This window comes from Entelurus aequoreus, linkage group LG14 (assembly GCF_033978785.1).
Source record: "Entelurus aequoreus isolate RoL-2023_Sb linkage group LG14, RoL_Eaeq_v1.1, whole genome shotgun sequence".
NCBI lineage: Eukaryota > Metazoa > Chordata > Actinopteri > Syngnathiformes > Syngnathidae > Entelurus > Entelurus aequoreus.
The window spans coordinates 17,513,815-17,541,068 of record NC_084744.1 but is presented as its reverse complement, the minus strand read 5'-3'; the positions used below and the strand labels follow the sequence as shown (position 1 = coordinate 17,541,068).

Here is a 27,254-nt window from a genome sequence, read left to right as displayed (position 1 = left end):
AATGGAGACTTCTCGGCTCTGCCGCTGTGCCGGAGAAATTGAAATCCGGTAGAAAATTGGTGCTCAGACCTGCACGAGTGAAAGCGTGTTTGTGCACAAATCGTAGATTTCTACCCTGTAGTCTTCCAAGTGCGCAGTGAACTGAGAGGATAAGCTTGCTTGTGCCCTAAAGCAGAGAGGAGCGACTCGTGGCAGCTTCATCTGAGCGCTCAGCCCTGTACTTGATCAGGAAAAATGTGCAAATTCAGCAATTTTTACTTTAGACATTGTTAAAAACTATTGGAATCATGCAGAACATCCAGCCGTGGTCAAAAGTTTACATACACTCGTAAAGAACATAATGTCATGGCTGTCTTGAGTTGCCAATCATTTCTACAACTCTTATTTTTTGTGATAGAGTGATTGGAACACATTACAGCAATGTTAATATTTGGTTACATGTCCCTTGGCAAGTTTCACTGCAATAAGGCACTTTTGGTAGCCATCCACAAGCTTCTGGCAGGCTTCTGGTTGAATTTTTGGCCACTCCTCTTTACAAAATTGGTGCAGTTCAGCTAAATTTGTTGTTTTTCTTACACGGACTTGTTTCTTCAGCATTGTCCACATGTTCTTAATGGGGTTTAAGTCAGGGAATGCCATTCTAAAACCTTAATTCTAGCCTGATTTAGCCATTTCTTTACCACTTTTGACGTGTGTTTGGGGTCATTGTCCTGTTGGAACACCCAACTGCGCCCAAGACCCAACCTCCGGGCTGATGATTTTAGGTTGTCCTGAAGAATTTGGAGGTAATCCTCCTTTTTCATTGTTCCATTTACTCTCTGTAAAGCACCAGTTCCATTGGCAGCAAAACCGGCCCAGAGCATAATACTACCACCACCATGCTTGACGGTATGGGTGGTGTTCCTGGGATTAAAGGCCTCACCTTTTCTCCTCCAAACATATTGCTGGGTATTGTGGCCAAACAGCTCAATTTTTGTTTCATCTGACCACAGATACAAAAATAAGAGTTGTAGAAATGATTGGAAACTCAAGACAGCCATGACATTATGTCCTTCACAAGTGCATGTAAACTTTTGACCACGACTGTATATTTATAACAAAGTTCAATAAACACATTTTATGTCGTCCTAATTTGTTTTTTTAATACGGCTCACCTACACATCCCTGGTTTTCAACACAACAGAGCTGAAGAAGTGAGTGTCGGATGTTAAACATCACACTTTTGGCCTCTGTTCGACTCTGATACAGCCTTATAAGGCCAGTGTGAAAGGGGCTACTGTGCTTCTGGGAGCTGAGAGGGGCTTGGCTCACAACAGCTCTCATGTAACTTCAGGTAACTTCCATCCAAGGTTTTCCTCTCTGACAAAACGTGATCTGATGGTGGGTGCAACAGTTGAGTTGAGTTGAGTTTGAGTTTATTTCAAACATGCATGCATACAACATGATACATCACAATGTCCAGTTTCTCTATTCAACATGTTCGAAAAGAAGTAGGAAGAAGCAGAGCTTATTTAATCCGACCCCTTTTCCTTTACATAGCAGTTGCTGAAATTGTTGTAGTAACAATAAAAATAAATAACTAATAATTGTTGAAGTAAGTTATATTTCATATGAGATGAGTAAGATTATCTAGAAAATGAATGGATGGATGAGATAAATTCAGAATGTTTATCATGGTTCTTCTTCTTTGTACTTTGTAAACACTTTAAGTTTGAAGAGTTTCTTGAAGTGGATCATATTACTACTTTGTTTGATTTCTTTGCTTAATCCATTCCATTATTTAATTCCACATACTGATATACTGAAGGTCTTAAGTGTTGTACGTGCGTACAAATGTTTTAAATTACATTTCTCTCTAAGATTATAATTTCTCCTCTTTTGTTGAGAAGAATTGTTGTACATTCTTGGGTAGCAGATTATAGTTTGCTTTGTGTATAATTTTAGCTGTTTGCAAATCCACTATGTTGTGAAATTTCAGTATTTTCGATTCAATAAATACAGGGTTTGAATGTTCTCTATATTCAACATGATGTACTATTCTAACTGATCTTTTTTGTAACACCCTTAAAGGCCTACTGAAATGATTTTTTTTTATTTAAACGGGAATAGCAGATCCATTCTATGTGTCATACTTGATCATTTCGCGATATTGCCATATTTTTGCTGAAAGGATTTAGTAGAGAAAATCGACGATAAAGTTCGCAACTTTTGCTCGCTGATAAAAAAAAGCCTTGCCTGTACCGGAAGTAGCGTGACGTCACAGGAGCTAGTATTCCTCACAATTCCCCGTTGTTTACAATGGAGCGAGAGAGATTCGGACCGAGAAAGTGATGATTACCCCATTAATTTAAGCGAGGATGAAAGATTCGTAGATGAGGAACAGTGAAGGACTTGAGAGACAGTGATGGACATATCTTTTTTCGCTCTGACCGTAACTTAGGTACAAGCTGGCTCATTGGATTCCACACTCTCCTTTTTTTATTGTGGATCACGGATTTGTATTTTAAACCACCTCGGATACTATATCCTCTTGAAAATGAGAGTCGAGAACGCGAAATGGACATTCAGTGCCTTTTATCTCCACGACAATACATCGGCGAAATGCTTTAGCTACGAGCTAACGTGATAGCATCGTGCTTTAACTGCATATAGAAACAAAAAAATAAACCCCTGACTGGAAGGATAGATAGAAAATCAACAATACTATTAAACCGTGGACATGTAAATACACGGTTAATGCTTTCCAGGCTGGCGAAGGTTAACAATGCTGTGCTAACGACGCCATTGAAGCTAACTTAGCAACTTAGCAACGGGACCGCACAGAGCTATGCTAAAAACATTAGCTCTCCACCTACGCCAGCCAGCCCTCATCTACTCATCAACACCCGTGCTCACCTGCGTTCCAGCGATCGGCAGAAGGACGAAGGACTTCACCCGATGCGTTTGGCGGCCCGGAGACGTAGGAAGTCAAGGTGAGGTCGGCGGCTAGCGCGGCTAGCGCGGCTAGCGCGGCTAGCGCTCCAACAAAGTCCTCCTGGTTGTGTTGCTGTAGTCCGCTGCTAATACACCGATCCCACCTACAACTGTCTTCTTTGCAGACTTCATTGTTCATTAAACAAATTGCAAAAGATGTCCAGAATACTGTGGAATTATGAAATGAAAACAGAGCTTTTTGTATAGGATTCTACGGGTACCATAACCTCCGTTACACTGACTTCGTCACGCGCATACGTCATCATAGCGCAACGTTTCAGCCGGATATTTCCCGGGAAGTTTTAAATGTCACTTTATAAGTTAACCCGGCCGTATCGGCATGTGTTGCAATGTTAAGATTTCATCATTGATATATAAACTATCAGACTGCGTGGTCGGTAGTAGTGGGTTTCAGTAGGCCTTTAATGAATGAAGTGTACTTTTATAGTTATTTCCCCATGTTTCGGCACAATAACTCAGATATGTTAACATTAGCGAACATGGTCTAGAACAGTGTTTTTCAACCTTTTTTGAGCCAAGGCACATTTTTTGCAATGAAAAAATCCGGAGGCACACCACCAGCAGAAATCAATAAAAAACAAAACTCAGTTGACGGTAAAAAGTCGTTGTCGCAATTGTAGGATATGACTTTAAACCATAACCAACCATGCATCACTATAGCTCTTGTCTTAAAGTAGGTGTACTGTCACAACCTGTCACATCACGCCGTGACTTATTTTGAGTTTTTTGCTGTGTGTAGCGTTTTAGTTCTTGTCTTGCGCTTCTATTTTGGTGGCTTTTTCTCTTTTTTTGGTATTTTCCTGCAGCAGTTTCATGTCTTCCTTTGAGCGATATTTCCCGCATCTACTTTGTTTTACCAAACAAGAATATTTCAGTTGTTTTTATCCTTCTTTGTGGGGACATTGTTGATTGTCATGTCATGTTCGGATGTGCATTGTGGACGCAGTCTTTGCTCCACAGTAAGTCTTTGCTGTCGTCCAGCATTCTGTTTTTGTTTACTTTGTAGCCACTTCAGTTTTAGTTTTGTTCTGCATAGCCTTCTCTTAGCGTCAATGCCTTTTCTTAGGAACACTCACCTTTTGTTTATTTTTGGTTTAAGCATTAGATACCTTTTTACCTGCACTCTGCCTCCCGCTGTTTCCGACATCTACAAAGCAATTAGCTACCGGCTGCCACCTACTGAAATGGAAGAGTATTACACGGTTACTCTGCCGAGCTCTAGACAGCACCGACACTCAACAACAACACATTATTTGCAGACTATAATTACTGGTTTGCAAAAAATATATTTAACCCAAATAGGTTAAATTAGATAATCTCCCACGGCACACCAGACTGTATCTCACGGCACACTCGAGTGGTTGAAAAACACTAGTCTAGAACATGTTATTAACGTGTTTCTTGCTACTTAACGTTGTATATTTTCTACATGAGATTTCCAGTTCAATTAATCATCATACTTAGAAATTTGGTTTCATGTGCAACGGTTTTCTGGCGCCAACCGACCCATGTTTCCACCCGCCCTTGCAAAATGATCGCAGCGTCCCCGGATCAAGAATGTGTTGAAAAGTACGCAACTATGTCGCGGTGTCACAGCGCTAAGAAGAGGCATGTGCACAATGAGGGGCTTTGGTTCGGGTCGGTGCGGTTTTTGGACCGCTCCGGTTGCTTCAGAGTTGCAGTCTGGCACCACGTTGAGGGATTTCATGCCGACTTTCAGCAGCCAACACCCTCAGTACCATCGAACCTCTCTGTCACATGTGGACCACCTCCCCCACGTGCCATGTTCTATTGGGCGTGCATGTTCAATCACTATTATTGGATTTGATTCATTAGGAGGGAGCTGATGGATTAAACCCTTTACAAACCAAATTGCTGCTTTTAAATTCTATCATCCTATTATGTTTGTCAAAATGGCTTTGTGCATTACTCGTGCCGATTTTATCCTTCTCTTGAGCCAAATGTTTTCAAAATGCTTTCCATGTGTTGTTGTTTTTTTGTTTTTTTAAAAGAAGGGAATCCCAAGAGCTTTAAAGCAAGCGTATTGTTGTATGAAGCGGGAGGAGTTTTCTGCCGGTGCCAGACAGTGTCAGGCCTGGGCATGAAAACGAGGAGCAGGTGAAGTGGCTGTTAAGGCAGTGCTTTTCAACCACTGTGCCGCGGCACACTAGTGCAGTGTTTTTCAACCTTTTCTGAGCCGAGGCACATTTTTTTTCATTGAAAAAATCTCGAGGCACACCACCAGCAGAAAACATTGAAAAATTAAACTCAGCAGCCGATATGGACAATAAAAAGTCGTTCCCGCAATTGTTGGATATGCATTTAAACCATAACCAACCATGCATCACTATAGCTCTTGTCTCAAAGTAGGTGTACTGTCACGACCTGTCACATCACGCCGTGACTTATTTTGAGTTTTTTGGTGTTTTCCTGTGTGTAGTGTTTTAGTTCTTGTCTTGCACTCCTATTTTGTTGTTGCTTGTCAGGTCATGTACGGATGTACTCTGTGAACGCCGTCTTTGCTCCACAGTAAGTCTTTGCTGTCGTCCAGTATTCTGTTTTTGTCTACTTTGCAGGCAGTTCAGTTTTAGCTTTGTTTTGCATAGCCATCCCTAAGCTTCAATGCCTTTTCTTAGGGGCACTTGCCTTTTGTTTATTTTTGGTTTAAGCATTAGATACCTTTTCACCTGCACCCTGCCTCCCGCTGTCGTCTGAATATCGTGATCGTGACAAACCATGTTCCCGACATCTACAAAGCAATTAGCTACTTGCTGCCACCTACTGATATGGAAGAGTATTACACGGTTACTCTGCCGAGCTCTAGACAGCACAGACACTCAACAACAACACATTTGCGGATTATAATTACTGGTTTGCAAAAAATTTTTTTTAACCCAATTAGGTGAAATTACATAATCTCCCACGGCACACCAGACAATATCTCACGGTACACTAGTGTGCCGCGGCACAGTGGTTGAAAAACACTGCACTAGTGTACCTTAAGATATAGTTAGTTGTGCCGTGGGAAATTATGCAATTTCACCTAATTGGTCGGAAAAATATTTTCTGCAAACCAATAGTTATGATCCGCAAACAATGGGCCGTTGTAGAGTGTCTGTGCTGTCTGGAGATCAGCAGAGTACCGTGTAATACTCTTCCGTACCAGTAGGTGGCAGCAGGTAGCTCATTGCTTTGTAAGCCTACTTTGAGACAAGAGAATTAATGATGGTTACGGTTTGAAGTAGGGTTGTACGGTATACCGGTATTGGTATAGTACCGCGATACTAATGAATCATTTTCGGTATGATACCGTCTCTGAAAGGTACCGGTCCTGCACCCCTCCCGCGCCCTCGTCGAAGTCACCTCGTGTCATTGCTGGTTTACGAGCAGACGAGCATGTTTGGCGGCACACAATCACAGAGTACCGTAATTTCCGGACTATAAGCCGCACCTGACTATAAGCCGCACCAGCTAAATTTAGGGGAAAATACAGATTACTCCATATATAAGCCGCACCCGACTATAAGCCGCAGGGTTTTGATGTGTAATTACCGTAGTATATAGGGGTTCCTGCTACCACAGAGGGGAATGTCGGGACAGAGATGACTGTTTGGGAACGCAAAGCGTCCCATTTATTAACAATAAATCTTTCAATCATTCAATCAAACTTTCACATCTTTGACATGGCGAACAGCATTCATGCAGAGTACAAATAATAAAACGGTGCAAAGTAATACAAAGTGCTCGCCTGTACGTTATCAAAATAACCAGCCTACCGGTATATGAAAAGTCAGTCTTTAATCATTGTGTCATCGTCTTCCTCCTGTGTACTAAAACCACCGAAATCCTCTTCGTCGGTGCCGGAGAAGAACAGGCCGTATATAAGCCGCACCGTTGTATAAGCCGCAGGGACCAGAACGAGGGGAAAAAGTAGCGGCTTATAGTCCGGAAATTACGGTACTTACAAGCAGACACAGTGTGTAGACAGAAAAGGGAGAACGGGCGCATTTTGGCTTAAAAACTAACGATAAAGGTGAAGTTATAACACTGAAACGCCCTCAGGAAGAGGTGCTTTAAGACATGGCTAGCTATCTAGCGGCTAACGTCCATCCGCCGTCGGCAGTGTTTTAGCTACTTCTAAATCACTAATCCTCGCATCCATGGCTACAAATAAAGTAAGTTTCTTACAAGTATCATCCCTGCAGGACGAGGAATAGCTAAACATGCTTCACTACACACCGTAGCTCACCGGCATCAAAATGTAAACAAACGCCATTGGTGGATCGACACCTAACATCCACTGTAATGAAATCAAGTACAAGCACGTATCGAGTCGATACTACTACGATTACGTCGATATTTTTTGGCATCACAACATCTTCTTTCGTTTAAAAAAAATGTATATTATGTTTATAAACTAAGGAAATATGTTCCTGGACACATGAGGACATTGAATATGACCAATGTATGATCCTGTAACTACTTGGTATCGGATTGATACCCAAATTTGTGGTATCATCCAAAACTAATGTAAAGTATCAAACAACAGAAGAATAAATGATTATTACATTTTAACAGAAGTGTAGATCAGTGGTCCCCAACCACCGGGTCGATTGGTACCGGGCCGCACAAGAAATTAAAAAAAATAAAAATAAAGAAATAAAGAAATAAAAAAATAAATACAAATTCAATCAACATAAAAAACACGAGATACACTTCCGTGGGACTAATTTTCAAGCGTTGACCGGTCCGCGGTTACAAAAAGGTTGGGGACCACTGGTGTAGATAGAATATGTTAAAAGAGAAAGTAAGCAGATATTAATAGTAAATGAACAAGTAGGTGAATAATTCATTTTCTACCACTTGTCCTTAATAATGTTGACAAAATATTAGAATGATAAATGATACAATATGTTACTGCATATGTCAGCAGACTAAATTAGGAGCCTTTGTTTGTTTACTTACTACTAAAAGACAAGTTGTCTTGTATGTTCGCTATTTTATTTAAGGACATAACTGCAATAAGAAACATGTTTAATGTACCCTAAGATTTTTTGTCAAAATAAAGCCAATAATGCAATTTTTTGTGGTCCCCTTTATTTAGAAAAGTACTGAAAAGTACCGGAATAATTTTAGTACCGGTAGCAAAATATTGATATCACTAGTTTGAAGTCATATCGAACAACTCCGTCAGGTATTTGATGAGAACAACTTTATATTGTCAATAGAGGCTATTGAGTTTAGTTTTTAACATTTTCTGCTCGTGGTGTCTGTCATGTATTGGTTACTCGGGTCACAGGACAATACCGGTACCATTGTAAGGGGGACTTAAGGGCGGGGGACACAGGATATGATGACATGTGTTGTGTGTTGGACACCTGGAAGTGGAAAAAGTAAGAGCGGGAATAAAAGGCAGAAAAAGACAATAAGCTTTCTTTTGGTGTATTATTAAGCTTAGATTGCTAATAAGTGAACTAATAAGTGACAAGTTTGGCACACAACAATGGCGACGAGGATGGGATAGTGTCCCCCTGGATTTTTTCAGTTAAAAAAATGTGCCTTGGCTCAAAAAAGGTTGAAAAACACTGTGTTAAGGCATGAAGAAGGAATCTGTCAGGCAGAATGCAAACAGCAGGTAGATTACAAGAGACAGGGCGTGTCTGTCTGCTCGTAATGGACCAAACCTTAGTCTGTGTTTGTTCTATGATGAAGATTGTTTATGTCTTTTCAAGGTATGCGGGGCATCTGTAGCAAAAAGAGGTGTGTGGCCCCTGTGACGAGCAAACAAAAGTGATCTGTTGATGTGGTTGACTCCTTTTCTACTTTTTATTACAGTGCCTGGAGCCCTGCAAGGAATCCTGGGACCTGAAAGAAAACCAGTGCCAGGATTTATGCGAGGTATGTCCTGAGCAGAGGTATATTTTTGCATTAGTAAAGCCACGCAACAAAATAGAGTGGAGTCTCGCAGGTTAGAATTAAACTGTTGGCATCAATATTAAGTCACATTTATTTTCTTGACTGTTGTACAAGTGTACAAAAAGTTAGTAATTTGATAAACCATTTATACAATAAATAATAGTAATCAAACACACCAATCTATATTGTACCGACAAAAGACTACCGTATTTTACGGACCATAGGGCGCACCGGATTATAAGGCGCACTGCCGATGAATGGTCTATTTTTGATCTTTTTTCATATACCGGATTATAGGGCGCATTAAAGGAGTCATATATTATCATTTTTTTCTAAATGTAAAACACTTCTTTGTGGTCTACATAACATGTAATGGTGGTTCTTTGGTCAAAATGTTGCATAGATGATGTTTTACAGATCATCTTCAAGCCGCTTTCTGACAGTCGCTTCCGGATGCGCGGTTTTGTGGGCGGTCTTATTTACGTGGCTCACCTTCAATCAATCAATGTTTATTTATATAGCCCTAAATCACAAGTGTCTCAAAGGGCTGCACAAGCCAGCCACAACAACATCCTCGGTTCAGAGCCCACTAAGGGCAAGGAAAAACTCACAACCCAGTGGGACGTCGATGTGAATGACTATGAGAAACCTTGGAGGGGAGACCGGATGCAATGGACGTTGAGTGGGTCTAGTATAATATTGTGAAAGTCCAGTCCATAGTAGATCTAACATAATAGTGAGAGTCCAGTCCATAGTGGGGCCAGCCGGAGACCATCCTGAGCGGAGACAGGTCAGCAGCGTAGAGATGTCCCCAACCGATGCATAGGCGAGCGGTCCACCCCGGGTCCCAACTCTGGACAGCCAGCACTTCATCCATGGCCACCGGACCTGTGCCCTCCCCAACCCCCCCCTCTTCAAGGGAGAGGGGGGCAGAGGAGAAGCGAAAAGAAACGGCAGATCAACTGGTCTAAAAAGGGGGTCTATTTAAAGGCTAGAATATACAAATGAGTTTTAAGATGGGACTTAAATGCTTCTACTGAGGTAGCATCTCTAACTGTTACCGGGAGGGCATTCCAGAGTACTGGAGCCCCAATAGAAAACGCTCTATAGCCTGCAGACTTTTTTGGGCTCTGGGAATCACTAATAAGCCGGAGTTCTTTGAACGCAAATTTCTTGCCGGGACGTATGGTCCAATACAATCGGCCAGATAGCATGGAGCTAGACTGTGTAGTATTTTATACGTAAGTAGTAAAACCTCAAAGTCGCATCTTAAGTGCACAGGAAGCCAGTGCAGGTGAGCCAGTATAGGCGTAATATGATCAAACTTTCTTGTTCTTGTCAAAAGTCTAGCAGCCGCATTTTGTACCAACTGTAATCTTTTAATGCTAGACATAGGGACACCCGAAAACAATACGTTACCTTCGACAGCGTCTTCACCCCGTCATTTTTGTTGTAGCGGTGTAGCGTGGGAGGACGGGAGTGGAAAAGTGTCAAGAGATGGAGCTAACTGTTTTAATGACATTCAGACTTTAGTTCAATCAATAACGGAGCAGCATCTCCTCATCCGGAAACAACCACACCGGAAATGTGTCCTGTGAAAAACCGTCCGACCGGAACTCTAATAACTAAAGTTCCTTGTGTAAATAATGTAAACTCACTACACCGGTATGTTTTAGCGCTTTCATGGCGAGTTTACTGACAGATATAAGTAAGAACTTTACACTACTTTATATTAGAAATGGCAACAGTGGAGGATGAATGTCACATAAGAAGATAGAGAAAAAGAAGAAGATTTTCGACTACGGAGTCGGCACAGACTACAAAGACAGATGCGGAAAATTTTTCAGCATAGATCCAAATGCAAATCAGCAGGTAAGAAAAGTTGCTTTTGCATAATATTGCGAAACAAAACGGCAGATTATGTCTTACCTTATACACAAACCATAATAATATTCGTATGTTTAATTCGCCGACAATCCTTCAAGCGGTGCGGCTTCATAGCTTACCAAAGTCGTACTGAAACATTTTGATAGATTTTTGAGCGCCGGGTGTAATGTTCTATATTTTCAATGGAACATTTCAAATGTTGATGTTTACTTGAGACCCATCATAGTGCAGCCTACATTTATCCCTTATGTTTGACTGCCATCTACTGGTCACACTTATCATTACACCATGTACCAAATAAAATAGCTTCGAGGTGGGTAGGCTCAACCAAACTTATTCTGTACATTTGGCGCACCGGCTTATAAGGCGCTCTGTCGAGATTTGAGAAAAACAAATATTTGAAGTTCGCCTTATAGTCCGAAAAGTATGGTAATCTGTACTACAAAGTACATTAACATTCCTAATTATCACCACGAATGTGAATTATGGGTTCTCTGTGTAACACGTTTTAAATCACTATCAATCAATCACTCAGTCAAAGTAATCACATATGCCTCAAAGGGCTGCACAAACCACAACGACATTCTCGGCTCTGATCCCACATCAGGGCAAGAAAACCTCAACCCAATGGAACAAGGAGGAACCTTGGAAGGTACCGCAGATGTGTGCCAAGTGGATACGGTTAATAGTGTGAGAGTCCAGTTCACTAGAAAATTCAGTATTGTTATAAAAGTGTAAAAAAAAGTTGACAACTCTAAAACATGAAAAACATTAAACCCCCGACCTTTATTCATATAGTTTTCTTACACTTGTCTTCTCTTTTGGAGGCTGCTGCTTCTTTTGGAACACGTGTTGCAAAAAAGCCAGAGAAAAGCAAAGCAAAGTTACCAAGACACTCACAAGTGCAGTGTTGCGCAATATGCCGACATCTTCTGTCTTCTATGGTCCAACTTAGGGTTGTACGGTATTAGTATAGTACCGCGATACTAATTAATCATATTCGGTACTCTACGCCTCTAAAAAGTACCGGTCCGGTCGATGTTTTTTAGCATTACTAAATCTTTTTTCTTTTTTTTTTAAATGTATGTTATCATATATTGTATATTAAATTATATTATACATTTATAAACTCAGGAAATATGTCCCTGGACACATGAGGACTTTGAATATGACCAATGTATGATCCTGTAACTACTTGGTATCAGATTGATACCCAAATTTGTGGTATCAGCCAAAACTAATGTAAATGATCCAAACAACAGAAGAATAAGTGATTATTACATTTTAACAGAAGTGTAGATAGAACATGTTAAAAGAGAAAGTAAGCAGATATTAACAGTAACTGAACAAATAGATTAATAATTCATTTTCTACCACTTGTCCTTAAATAGTTGATAAAATAATAGAATGATAAATGACACAATATGTTACTGCATATGTCAGCAGACTAAATTAGGAGCCTTTGTCTGCTTACTTACTACTAAAAGACAAATTGTCTTGTATGTTCACTATTTTATTTAAGGACAAACTTGCAATAAGAAACATATGTTTAATGTACCCTAAGATTTTTTGTTAAAATAAAGCCAATAATGCAATTTTTTGTGGTCCCCTTTATTTAGAAAAGTACCAAAAAGTATCAAAATAATTTTGGTACCGGTACAACACTAGTACGTAACGTCAGCAAATACGTCACAGCAGATACGCGTCAATTCCGGTCCTTATTTCTTTGTAATCAAATTATATAATTTATATATCTTCACATATTACAAATAGCCTAATATTTGCGCGCTATTGAGTAGTGATGCACCGAAAATTTCGCAGCCGAAAAAGTACTTTATCGGATGTTGTGATGATGTATCCTGCGCACACGAATGACGTAGTTTGCCCAAAGATGACGTAAAAGTCGCAGTGAGGTCGCATTCAGGACGCATTGCCGTTTTGACTGCAGCTCCGTTTGAAAATATCAGATTCCAGTTGGAGTCGCAATACCTCCTGATGTGGCTTGAAACTGATAGGAAAAGATCACATTTTGGAGCGTTTAGATAGACTTTCCAAAAATTCTGATCTGTGTCCCTTGAGGGTAAAAAAAATGATTTGGTGTGCAGTGTAAACTATGTGACATGGAAACGATTTTTGTTCCAAAAAAGTCAGATGAAAACCAGTCACTATGTTTCCATAGCACTAAGTTAGTCTGATTTCACAAATAGTTAGTTTTTTGTATTTTCGCACCTTCGTGTGAAGTCCACGTGTCCATGCACTTTCTCAAACGACACGATTGGTCATATGCCGTGTGCCTCCTGTACACCGGGGGGCGCTTATTTAATTTTAGTTTGGTTAAATTAATTCCTTTTCCGGTTGACCTATGACGTCACACTAGCCATCATAATGCACATTTTTGTGGTCGCCTTTATTAAGAAAAGGATCGAAAAGTACCGAAATACATTTTGGTACCGGGACAACACTAGTCCAACTTTTGATAAACTTGGACAAAAGTCAATGGACTTGTATCTCCAAATCTTTGTATGACTTCAGAAGCAATTATTTCCTTAAATTGTGGTCAAATTCCCAATTGTTCTACGTCAGAGTTTCCACTGAGATTGTCTTATTTTGCTTGCTGTGTATTAGAAATCCATTTGAATTATTTTCAGTGGTAAATAAATGAAAATAGGTTTTGTCTTGTTTTTCTCCTTCCAGCCCCTCTTTCCCAAGAAGCATTACGAGTGTCTCACCAGCTGCGAGTTTCTTAAGTCAATCGAAGGCGTCAAGCAGGGCGATTGTCCTGCTCCAGAGAAGGCAAGTGGCTTTGCGGCAGCCTGCGTGGAGAGCTGCGAGGAGGACGCAGAGTGTTCGGCCGTCAAAAAGTGCTGCTCCAACGGCTGTGGCCACACCTGCCAGCTGCCCAAGAACCTCTACAAAGGTAATTGAAACTTTGTCATAATCTGTGAGGAATAATTCAAGTTACATTTACGTTAAAGTACCAATGATAGTCACACACGCACACTGGGTGAGGTGAAAATATTCTCTGCATTTGACCCATCCCCTTGTTCACCACCTGGGAGGTGAGGGGAGCAGTGAGCAGCAGGGGTGGCTGCGCCCGGGAATAATTTTGGTGATTAAACCCCCAATTCCAACCCTTGATGCTGAGTGCCAAGCAGGGAGGTAATGGGTCCCATTTTTATAGTCTTTGGTATGACTCGGCCGGGGTTTGAACTCACAACCTACCGATCTCAGGGCGGACACTCTAACCACTAGGCCAATAATTTATCTAAGGGCGCGTCAGAAGCAGTATTTTTCCTTCATGAGGTCATAAAAAGACGGAAATTCAAAAGTGACTGTTATAGGGGCGCTATTGTGCAAAAACAACTGTTCTTACCTGTTGGTTACTTCTGTTGTGTATTTTGGGATCTGATAGTCCTGAAAATGTTAATATAAAACGTGGAGGAATTACAGAGATATTTATACAATAATCATGCCTTCCTACTTCTGCCATACGAGCCGTTTGGAATTTGCACAACCTGTGACGTCACAGGTGGGGAAAAACCTCAGCACTTGATATAATTGTACCCAGAGTCCCTTGCGCGCGTCCGCCATTGTAGTCCATGTTGTAGTCAATAAACTCCTCCTTTTTCACTATCCTTTTGTTATGACTAGAGATGTCCGATAATGGCTTTTTTGCCGATATCCCGATATTGTCCAACTCTTAAATACAGATTCCGATATCAACCGTTACCGATATATACAGTCGTGGAATTAACACAATATTATGCCTAATTTTGTTGTGATGGCCCGCTGGATGCATTAAACAATGTAACAAGGTTTTCAAAAATAAATCAACTCAAGTTATGGAAAAAAATGCCAACATGGCACTGCCATATTTATTATTGAAGTCACAAAGTGCATTCATTTTTTTGACATGCCTCAAAACAGCAGCTTGGAATTTGGGACATGCTCTCCCTGAGAGAGCATGAGGAGGTTGAGGTGGGCGGGGTTCGGGGGGCGGGGTTGAGGTGGGGGGCGTGGGGGTAGGGGGTAGCGGGGGGGGGTGTATATTGTAGCGTCCCGGAAGAGTTAGTGCTGCAAGGGGTTCTGGGTATTTGTTCTGTTGTGTTTATGTTGTGTTACAGTGCGGATGTTCTCCCGAAATGTGTTTGTCATTCTTGTTTGGTGTGGGTTCACAGTGTGGCGCATATTTGTAACAGTGTTAAAGTTGTTTATACGGACACCCTCAGTGTGACCTGTATGGCTGTTGACCAAGTATGCATGCATTCACTTGTGCGTGTGAAAAGCCGTAGATATTATGTGATTGGGCCGGCACACAAAGGCAGTGCCCTTAAGGTTTATTGGCGCTCTGTATTTCTCCCTACGTCCGTGTACACAGCAGCGTTTTAAAAAGTCATAAATTTTACTTTTTGAAACCGATACAGATAATTTTGAAACCGATACCGATAATTTCCGATATTACATTTTAAAGCATTTATCGGCCGATTATATCGGCAGTCCGATATTATTGGACATCCCCAGTTATGAGGCACACTGGGTTGTGCATGGACAGGAATCTTCCGCCGTTGCCTTTTCTAATACATGGTAACGTATAGTTCTAATTTATATCTGTCAGTAGACTCGCTATGGAAGTGCTCAAAACTACAACAAAGATGGTGGGGAGAAGACGCCGTCGAAGTGGAGCCAAGTAAATAAGACCTGCCCAGAAAACGGTGCATCCTAAAGAGACGGGTAGAAAGCAGCTGGAAAAAGGATTATAAAACAATCTACAGTCGTGGTTAAAAGTTTACATACACTTGTAAAGAACATAATGTCATGGCTGTCTTGAGTTTCCAATAATTTCTACAACTCTTATTTTTTTGTGATAGAGTGATTGGAGCACATACTTGTTGGTCACAAAAAACATTCATGAAGTTTGGTTCTTCTGTGAATTTATTATGGGTCTACTGAAAATGTGAGCAAATCTGCTGGGTCAAAAGTATACATACAGCAATGTTAATATTTGGTTACATGTCCCTTGGCAAGTTTCACTGCAATAAGGTGCTTTTGGTAGCCATCCACAAGCTTCTGCTTGAATTTTTGACCACTCCTCTTGACAAAATTGGTGCAGTTCAGCTAAATTTGTTGGTTTTCTGACATGGACTTGTTTCTTCAGCATTGTCCAGACATTTAAGTCAAGTCTTTGGAAAGGCCATTCTAAAACCTTAATTCTAGCCTGATTTAGCCATTCCTTTACCACTTTTGACGTGTGTTTGGGGTCATTGTCCTGTTGGAACACCCAAATGTGGCCAAGACCCAACCACCGGGCTGATGATTTTAGGTTGTCCTGAAGAATTTGGAGGTAATCCTCCTTTTTCATTGTCCCATTTAGTCTCTGTAAAACACCAGTTCCATTGGCAGCAAAACGGGCCCAGAGCCTAATACTACTACCACCATGCTTGAAGGTAGGAATGGTGTTCCTGGCATTAAAGGCCTCACCTTTTCTCCTCCAAACATATTGCTGGGTATTGTGGCGAAACAGCTACATTTTTGTCCACACGCTTGACTGTGGACACTGACACCTGTGTTCCAGCAGCTTCCAATTCATTGCAGACCTACTTTTTGGTGGTTCTGTATTGTATATTTACTTTGTGTGTAAGCTATCTCTTCTCTTCCTGCACCGTTGCACACAAAAGGGTGAACATTAGTCAAAACATGCAGACCTATTGTGTAGCCTGTGCTATTATTTTTTGAAAAATGCACCACATGAGGGTGCTGTTATTAAACCCCAAAGTTCAAACTCATAAGTCGCCTTGACTTGAAATTTATTACACAGCTCAATATCCTCTGTAAACAGGCCTGGCCCTAACCTAGGCAAGATTTTAGGTGGCGCCCCCCCCCACATCGGCAGTGAAGTGTATATACTCACAAGAAACCGAATAGCTTTGTCTTTGACCTTTTTTTTTTACTTAAAGAAAGCAAATTAACATATTATATGAGAATGTTATGTTATGATTATCTTTAACCGAATCACAGCAGTGCTCAAATTAAAAAACAGCATTCCCTCTCATGTGATATTGCTTAATTAACATTAATGATGTGCACTTTAACAACTAGGCTTACAACTATACCTAATATATAAAGGGGTGGAAATGTTGTAACAAATAATATTTCTATTAAGTAGGCTTTACTTTGCATTTTAATTAACGTGGGATTATTTTTTGTATTTAGAAATAAGAGTACCAACTTTTTTTTCTTTTTTTTTCCTCCAACATTTGTGGCACTGGCGTGGCGCCCCCTGATGGACGGCGCCCTTAGCATTTGCCTATACGGCCTATGCCACGGGCCAACCCTGTCTGTAAAGCACCCAGGTTTCTTAGGGCAGGGTTCGGCAACCCAAAAAGTTGAAAGAGCCATATTGGACCAAAAATACAAAAAACAAATCTGTCTGGTGCCGCAAAAAATGAAAAGCCGTATATAAGTCTTATGATGAAGGCAAAACATGATGTAAGTGTCTATATTAGCTATAATAGCCTACTATCAAAATTACTTTAAAAGTCTTAAATACGTGTTATAGTGAAGACAACACATTATGTAAGTGTATATATTAGTTATATTAGCCTACTATCAAAATTACTGTGTAGCAGGCTGAAGCAAATCTTTGTTGACAGAAATGTTGAAATGTAAAATTTATTGTACACATTTTTACATTAGAAAACATTAGTAAATTAGAGACTACTCAGAAGGTGAGATAACTCCTGGAAGTTACTGGCTTTTAATGGCCAAAGGTATAGATTTGTGTGTCCAAGTTAAAGGACACCGGGTTTTTTCCCGGTGACCGGATGAGGTAGAGGGCAGACGTGTGAGAGGAGGGCTCCGACCAAACTTTTCATTTACTCTTTAAAAGTCTAACTACTTCACGGTATTTTTTCCTGGCTGACGCACCCTTTTTTTGTGCGAGATAGTGTGGTTGTTGCGACGTGATGAGCAGCTCGAAGACAAAACCGGCAACAGCAATAACTCGAGCAGCGAGCGTCTCGGCTAAACTAGCTAACATGGCGGCCGCAGCAGCAGCTTCAGGGTCGGAAGACAAGAGAGCCGAATTCGAGGGTCAATCTGACCCAGTCACCAAGAACGACATCGAGGCTCTCCTCAATAAACAGCGCGATAGCTTCAAGGCTGATATGGCTTTTTTGATTCAACAGTCGACTGAGTCCCTGAAGCAGTCAGTCGATTTATTAGGACAACAGGTGACGTCATTTAACAGCCGGCTGACTAGAACCGAAGTTACAGTGGGTGAAAACTTTGAAAAACTCACCGAGATGGAAGCCGCTGTGAAGTCTCTGCAGTCCCAAACTACGGTGCTCCTGGAACGAGTGGACGACCTCGAAAACCGGTCTCGCCGCTCCAATTTGAGGATTATCAACATCCCAGAGGGAAGCGAGAAGGAGCAAGATCCGACCAAATTTGCGTCTGACTTGCTAATGGCGATAGCGGGTCCTGATGTCTTCAGCAGCCCACCGGAGATAGAGAGAGCTCACCGCTCCCTCGGTCCCAGACCATTGGATGCTGGCGCCGGAAAACCGCGGACTTTCATCGTTAAATTCCTCCGTTTCCAGGAGAAAGAAAAAGTTCTCAGATGGGCCAGACAACATAAATTGGATTACCGCGGCACCGAGCTGAGAGTTTACCCGGACATCAGCCCTGCTTTGGCCAAGAAACGAGCTGCTTTCAACCCCGTCAAAAATGCGCTCTACCTGAAAGGAATTAAATTTCGCTTGCTGCACCCCGCCCGTCTCCAGGTATCCTTCAGAAATGAAAACTTGTACTTTGATTCTCCACAAAAAGCCCAGGACTTCTACGACGAGCGCATCGCTCCCACAGGTTAGTGGAAGATGACTTTGTATGGAAGACGTTTCAGGCCAAAAGTATGTTGAAGAGGACATTAAAGGGTGCGTCAGAAAAACAATGGACATTGTTTATCCAGGCTTGCAGGCAACTAATCATCCTGTTGTGCAACTTATTTGAGGTATGGTTATATTTGTTGGTCAATTTCTGCAATTGTATAGTGTAATACCTGTCAAATTCAATAAAAACATTTATAAAAAAAAAAGGAAATGGCAGGCTGACTTCTTTTAATAGATTTATTACAATCGTTGGCAAGCTAGGTAATGTTTGCTGTGGTCTGGAACAACATGGCACACAAACAACTATCAGAAATGCAGCCAATATTACATACAGATAATGTGTCATAAGACATGCAAAACTAAATTATTTACAAAGAGGATACAAGTGAAAAATATTAAATGAGCTCAAATATACCTACAAATGAGGCAATATGATGCAATTCTCCCCCCCCCCCCCCCCCGCCCCCCATCTTTTTCCATTTTCAATCCTTTTTTAAAAATGCTCCAGGGAGCCACTAGGGCGGCACTAAAGAGCCGCATGCGGCTCGAGAGCCGCGGGTCGCTGACCCCTGCCTTAGGGTGTTCAGCCGAATCACCACAACTGAGAAGCACATGGTGTCAAATTTGAGCAAGATTGGTTGAAAGACACACCTGTCATCAAGCAGAACAGGAACTATATTGCCAAAAGTATTTGGCCACCTGCCTTGACTCACATATAAACTTGATGTACCATCCCATTCCTAACCCATAGGGTTCAATATGATGTCGGTCCACCTTTTTCAGCTATTACAGCTTCAACTCTTCTGGGAAGGCTGTCCACAAGGTTGCGGAGTGTGTTTATAGGAATTTTTGACCATTCTTCCAAAAGCGCATTGGTGAGGTCACACACTAAAGTTGGTCGAGAACGCCTGGCTCTCAGTCTCCGTTCAGGACTCTGTGCAGGCCTAGCTTTTAAGGACAGGGGGGGCTTAGCCCCCAGGAGATGCACAGGATGCGAGCGAAGGTAGCGCACGAGCACAAAACTTCACAAACGGCTAACAAAGACTTAGAAATTAATAATTGTCATTATTATTATTTCAGTGGGTTTATTTTCAATCTGTGTTCAGTACAACAACAAACATGGGTTTGCACAGTGACATTTGTTTACAGCATCAACAAGAAACAATTACTTGCATGATCCTTCAAGATACACTGAAACACAATGAAAGTCATGGCATTAGCCTCTATGTTATTCATTCACAACATAGAGGCTAATGCCACCACTTTAGCTCACAATACAATAATTGTTTGTTTCCAAATATTTTGAAGTTGCACAGATTACATTTTGGGCACATATGTGACTAAAATGGTTGTAAATTCAAGCCCTGGAAATATTACTTAATTACTTGAATTAAATTAATATCTGGATCGAGATAATTTGGCTTGTATATAATATATTTATATATATATTATGGCAAGCCGTTAAGGAAATAAAATATATATGGAAGTCTGAATAGAAATGAGAAACTTTTATATATACTGTAAATAAGAAAGACTTAGAGTCTGTCTGCTGATCTGAAAAAGAGCCAAAGCTGTCAAAGAGCTGAGGGACCATCTTCAAAGTGCAATGCTGAAACAAATAATGCAAACAATAAAATGTAACTTCCATGGTTTGGGATCAACGTAGTCCCGTCGTCCCGGGGACGGTAAAAAAAATGCACGGGACGAAATTAAATGCTCCCTGGGACGATGGCTTTTAACCATTTTTTTCCTTTTTCTTTTTATGTATTTATTCATTTTACATTTTATATTAAATGTCTTGGTTTTTCCACCCTCTGAAAATCCTATGAAATGTTTAACAAGCATCCTATAATAATACAACAGCTATTAATGTAACAATACAATAAAACAAATATATTTAATGATGTTTTTTTCATTATTTTAACAATAGGCTAATGTATATTACTTTATATAGATTCTACAAGAAACACAAAACTTAAAAACTAAATTATTTACAATTGCAGACACAAGGTTCTTGTTCTGCAGTGCTGCGTGCTAATGTGCTTCGTACACCTGCAGGACCGCAAGTAAGGTCGCAGAGAAAATGCGAACTGGATTTTGAGTGATGTGGGCATTTTCTATATGAACAAGTCCAAGGACCGCAAGCAAGGTCGCAGAGAAAATGCGGACTGGATTTTGAGTGATGTGGGCATTTTCTATATGAACAAGTGGAATGGATTGGATACCATCCATCCATCCATCCATCTTCAACCGCTTATCCGGAATCGGGTCGCGGGGACAACAGCTCCAGCAGAGACCCCCAGACTTCCCTCTCCAGAGCAACATTAGTGACTTCCTCCTGGGGAATCCCGAAGCGTTCCCAGGCCAGAGAGGATATAAAATCCCCCCATCTGGTCCTTGGCCTGCCGCGGGGCCTCCTCCCAGTGGGACGTGCAACGAGGACCTCCCTAGGGAGACGCTCGTGAGGCATCCGCATGAGATGCCCGAACCACCTAAGCTGGCTCCTTTCCAAGCGAAGGAGCAGCGGCTCTACTCCGAGTCTCTCTCGGGTGACTGCTTCTCACCCTATCTCTAAGGGAGATGCCAGCCACCCCTCTGAGAAAACTCATTTCGGCCGCTTGTATGCGCGATCTTATTCTTTCGGTCATGACCCACATTTCATGACCATAGGTGAGAGTAGGAATGTAGATAGCTGGGTAGACCGAGAGCTTTGCCTTCTGGCTCAGCTCTCGTTTCGTCACAACAGTGCGGCAGAGAGACTGCAATACTGCCCCAGCTGCTCCGATTCTCCGGCTGATTTCCTTCTCCATCTTTCCCTCACTCGTGAACAAGACCCCGAGATACTTAAACTCCTCCACCTGGGACAGAGTCTCGTCCCCTACCCGGACTGTACAAACCATCGGTTTCCTGCTGAGAACCATGGCCTCAGATTTGGAGATGCTGATCCTCATTCCAGCCGCCGAACACTCGGCTGCGAACCGATCCAGTGAGAGCTGAAGGTCACGAACCAAAGGTGCCATCAGGACCACATCATCTTCAAACAGCAGTGACGCAACCCTTAGCCCCCCGAGACGTATACCCTCTCCGCCATGGCCACGACACCGCCTAGAAATCCTGTCCATGAAAATCACAAACAGGATAGGTGACAGAGCGCAGCCCTGGCGGAGACCAACCCCCACTGGAAACGGATCCGACTTACATCCAAGCACCCGGACACAACTCTCGCTTTGGTTGTACAGAGATTGGATGGCCCTCAGCAGGGTTCCCCTCACTCCGTACTCCCTCAGCACCTCCCACAAGATCTCCCGGGGGACCCGGTCATACGCCTTCTCCAAATCCACAAAGCACATGTAGACTGGATAGGCATACTCCCAGGCCTTCTCCAGGATTCCCGCAAGAGTAAAGAGTTGGTCAGTTGTTCCACGACCAGGACGGAATCCACATTGCTCCTCTTGAATCTGAGGTTCGACTATCGGCCGGACCCTCCTTTCCAGTACCTTGGCGTAAACTTTCCCAGGGAGGCTGAGTAGTGTGATACCCCTGTAATTAGCACACACCCTCTGGTCCCCCTTTTTGAAAAGGGGAACCACCACCCCAGTCTGCCACTCCCGCGGCACTGTCCCAGGCTTCCACACAATGTTGAAAAGGCGTATCAACCAAGACAGCCCATAAACACCCAGAGCCTTCAGCATTTCTGGACGGATCTCGTCAACCCCCGGAGCTTTGCCACTGTGGAGTTGTCTAACTACCTCAGTGACTTCACTCCGAGAGATCGACGTCGATCCCCCGTCATCCTCAGGCCCTGCTCCTATCAGGGAGGGTGTGTCTGATGTATTTGGGTTCAGGAGTTCCTCAAAGTGCTCTTTCCAACGCCCTACAACTTCCTCACTTGAAGTCAGCAAAGTCCCATCCTTGCCGTACACAGCTTGGATGGTTCCCTGCTTCCCCCTCCTGAGGTGCCGTATGGTCTTCCAGAACAGCTTTGGTGCCGCCCGATAGTCCTTCTCCATGGATTCCCCGAACCTCTCCCACACCCTCTGCTTAGCCTCGTCCACAACCACGGCCACTGCCCTTCGGGCCCGTCGGTAACTTGCAACTGCCTCCGGAGTCCCCCGGGATAACATACCCCGGTAGGACTCCTTCTTCAGTCGGACGGCTTCCCTGACCACCACTGTCCACCAGGGTGTTCGAGGGTTACCGCCCCTTGAGGCACCTAAGACCTTCTGGCCACAGCTCGCAGCTGCAGCTTTAGCAATAGAGGCGTTGAACACTGCCCATTCCTGTTCAATGTCCCCAACCTCCACAGGGATGGCAGAGAAGTCCCGCCGGAGGTGGGAGTTGAAGTCCTTCCGGACAGAGGACTCCTCCAAACGTTCCCAGTTCACCCGCACTACACGCTTGGGTTTGCCAGGTCTGTCCAGAGGTTTCCCCCGCCATCTAACCCAACTCACCACCAGATGGTGATCAGTTGACAGCTCCGCCCCTCTCTTCACCCGAGTGTCCAAAACATACGGCCTCAGATCAGCTGATACGATTACAAAATCGATCATTGATCTTTGGCCTAGGGTGCTCTGGTACCAGGTACACCTATGAGCATCCTTATGCTTGAACATGGTGTTTGTTATCGCAAGTCCGTGACTAGCACAGAAGTCCAATAACAATCCACCACTCAGGTTCAGATCAGGGAGGCCGTTCCTCCCAATCACGCCAGTCCAAGTATCACTGTCATTGCCCACGTGCGCGTTGAAGTCCCCCAGCAAGACTATGGGATCCCCTGCCGGTGCCCCATACAGGACCCCATGCAAGGTATCCAAGAAGGCCGTATACTCTGAACTCTTGTTTGGTGCGTACGCACAAACAACAGTCAGAGTTTCCCCCCCCCCAACCCTAAGGCGAAGGGAGGCGACCCTCTTGTCCACCGGGGTGAACTCCAACGTACAGGCACTCAGCCGGGGACTCGTGAGTATCCCCACACCCGCCTGTGCCCTCACACCCTGAGCAACTCCAGAAGTGAACAAGGTCCATCCCTTGTCCAGGAGTGTGGTTTCAGAGCCCTTGCTATGCGTAGAGGTAAGCCCCACCAGATCCAACCGGTAGCGCTCAACCTCTCGCACCAGCTCAGGCTCCTTCCCCACCAGCGTAGAGACGTTCCACGTCCCGAAAGTCAGCCTCTGCTGCCCCGAATTGGTCCGTCTGGAGCCTCCACTTTCACTGCCATCCACTTGGCAGCGCACCCGACCCCACTGGTTCCGACCGCGGGTGGTGGGCCCACGTGGCGGAGAAGATGGTGTGTCCACGTAGCTTCTTTGGGCTGTGCCCGGCCGGGCTCCATGGCTAGCCCGGCCACCAGGCGCTCGCTGACGAGCCCTACCTCCGGGCCTAGCTCTGGAGGAGGGCCCCGGGCTTCCTCCGGGCCGGGTAATGCATCCTCTTTTAGTTTGGTTCATGGGGGGTATCGTAACCCTGATGGGAGGGGGGGGGGCATTCGGGTGCTACACCTTGCCCAAGGGTGACCCGGAACTATGTAAGGCAGGGGATACCGACGCACTAAAGGGGCTCTCTACCTTATGCTATGAAGTGAGGGGAAACTGAGTGAATAATGACAGGTTATATGATTATTTATTCAAACTCATATTCGGGCCACTTTATAATGAATATGTCGGCATGTATTTGTAAAAAAAAAAAAAAAAAAAAAAAGATTTTTTTTTAATTTTTTAACATCAAATTATTTAGGGGGGCTTTAGAACATTTTAGGGGGGCTTGAGCCCCCCTAAAATAGGCCTAACAACGCCAATGGTGCAGGCCAAACAAGTTCATCCACACCAGACTCTGTCATCCATGTCTTTATGGACTTTATGTCACTGAGCTCCTGAGAGCGGCCCATTCTTTCACAAATGTTTGTCGAAACAGTCTCCATGCTTAAGTGCTTGATTTTTTACACCTGTGGCCGGGCCAAGTGATTAGGACACCTGATTCTGATCATTTGGATGGGTGGCCAAATACTTTTGGCAATATAGTGTATTTGCAGGGGCACAGGTGGATTCAGCAACTAATCTTTCATAAAATGTTGAGGTTTGTGAATGTATTCCAAAGTATTTTAACCACAACCTATAGGGGGAAGCCTATAAGTCCCATGACTGTAGCTGTACAGTAAAACCATTCAGTAGTGCAACCTGAGTAGTCCTTCGTGAGAGTGTCGAGCTGTTATTCAAGGTCGGCGAGTTGGTAAGTGGAACGCCACAGCGTCCGCTATCAGCACGTCGTTGTTGGTAGCTCCAGGCCAGAGCCGAGCGCAGCAGAGAACGAGTCCGCATCGATCTTTGAACCGCAACTGCCGCGGCCTGCTTTCAATCACCCTGCAGTCACAGTGCACCCACAATCGTGTCCTCGCCACGTTCGGTAATGAGAAGCAAGTGCACACAGGCTGGAATGCGAGCTGGTGGACGCAGATGGTGAAATAATCTCAGGAGAGAGAGACTCCATGGCGGATGTCATGCCCCCAAAAGGTGAACAGAATGGTAATGTGGAAAGATGAAAAGAGCCTTAACCTTGAAAATCCCAGTGACCCGGTCAATGAAAACCATCCAGTGTTTTTTTTAAAAAAACCTACACAAGCAGCTGCCTACTTGATCATTTAGCGAGCGTGTGACAGCTGGCTGTCGCCGCTGCGTTTACGCAGAATTACATAAACATTTTGCTGAAGGTTCCAGCAAAATTGCTCCTGCGGTCTTCAGTGTTAAAGGTCTAATTAGTTGCTCATGGTTTAAAGAGTATAATAGTTTCTGTGTGTTCACGTAGCATACGTTGTGTGTGCAGTCGTTGCCACGATGATCCATGATGCTGGAAGCCATTAGCAAACATAAGCAGAGTGAAATGGAGCATTTCCCCCTGTGAGATCACTCTCAGATGTGTCCAAAATGTGACTGAGCATCTTGGACCCCCAACGGGACTTGTTATACATAAATATGCAGTCATCCTGAGAGGTGGGAATCACAAAGTAACTCGCTATACGGTATCACTACAATATTTTCATGATAAAGCAATAGTGCGATATTTGATGTATTGGAAGAAAAATACTGTTATTGTATACATTTTCTTAAGGCTGGAGTGAGCCAACTTACACGGCAGATTGTACTAAACGGATATATTGCAACAAGAACATTACACAGACAAAGAGATTGATTTCAAAGAGTTTTGGTTTCCGATCCTTTGCTTACGTTATGTTTTGTCTGAAAAAGGGTTGTACGGTATTAGTATATTACTGCGATACTAATGAATCATGTTCGGTACTATACTGCCTCTAAAAAGTTTTGTCAAAATAATAGAATGATAAATGACACAATATGTTACTGCATATGTCAGCTGACTAATTAGGAGCCTTTGTTTGTTTGCTCGAGTGAGCCAACTTACACAGCAGCTTGCACTAAACGGATATATTGCAACAAGAACATTCCACAAACAAAGAGAAAAGTAAGCTCTATACCAGTTTTTTGTTGATTTCAAAGAGTTTAGGTTTTCGATCCTTTACGTTATGTTTTGTCTGAAATAGGGTTGTACGTTATTAGTATATTACTGCGATACTATAGAATCATGTTCGGTACTATACCGCCTCCGAAAAGTGTTGTCAAAATAATAGAATGATAAATGACACAATATGTTACTGCAGTGTTTTTCAACCACTGTGTCGCGGCACACTAGTGTACCATGAGATATTGTTTGGTGTGCCGTGGGAGATTATGTAATTTCACCTAATTGGGTTAAAAAATTTTTTTGCAAACCAGTAATTATAATCCACAAATGTGCTGTTGTTGAGTGTCTGTGCTGTCTAGAGATCGGCAGAGTAACCGTGCAATACTCTTCCATATCAGTAGGTGGCAGCAGGTAGCTAATTGCTTTGTAGATGTCAAGAACATGGTTTGTTGTGATCACAATATGCGGGAGGCAGTGTGAAGGTAAAAAGGTATCTAATGCTTAAACCAAAAATAAACAAAGGGCAAGTGCCGCTAAGAAAAGGCATTGAAGCTAAACGAAGCTAAAACCGAACTGGCTGCAAAGTAAACAAAAACAGAATGCTGGACGACAGCAAAGACGTACAGCGTGTGGAGCAGCAGACGGCGTCCACAAAGTACATCCGTACATGACATGACAATCAACAACAAAATAGGAGCGCAAGACAAGAACTAAAACACAGGAAAACACCAAAAACCTCAAAATAAGTCACGGCGTGATGTGAAAGGTCGTGACAGTACACCTACTTTGAGACAAGAGTTATAATGATGCATGGTTGATTACGGTTTAAATTCATATCCAACTATTGCGGGAACAACTTTTTACTGTCAATATCGGCTGCTGAGTTTCATTTTTTAATGTTTTCTGCCGGTGGTGTGCCTCGGGATTTTTTCAATGAAAAAAATGGCTCAAAAAAGGTTGAAAAACACTATGTTACTGCATATGTCAACAGACTAATTAGGAGCCTTTGTTTGTTTACTTACTACTAAAAGACAAGTTGTCTAGTATGTTCACTTTATTTAAGGACAAACTTGCAATAAGAAACGTATGTTTAATGTACCG

At 42.8% G+C, this 27,254-nt stretch overlaps 1 protein-coding gene across 1 annotated transcript in view; it reads left to right on the top strand.

The window, feature by feature from the left end:
* LOC133664470 (anosmin-1) overlaps window positions 1-27,254 on the top strand; it is a 170,079-nt gene that overhangs the window by 94,349 nt on the left and 48,476 nt on the right. The window contains exons 3-4 of the mRNA XM_062069114.1: window positions 8,830-8,892; window positions 13,492-13,714. Coding sequence (XP_061925098.1) covers window positions 8,830-8,892; window positions 13,492-13,714 — 286 coding nt within the window. The remainder of the gene's footprint in view (window positions 1-8,829; window positions 8,893-13,491; window positions 13,715-27,254) is intronic.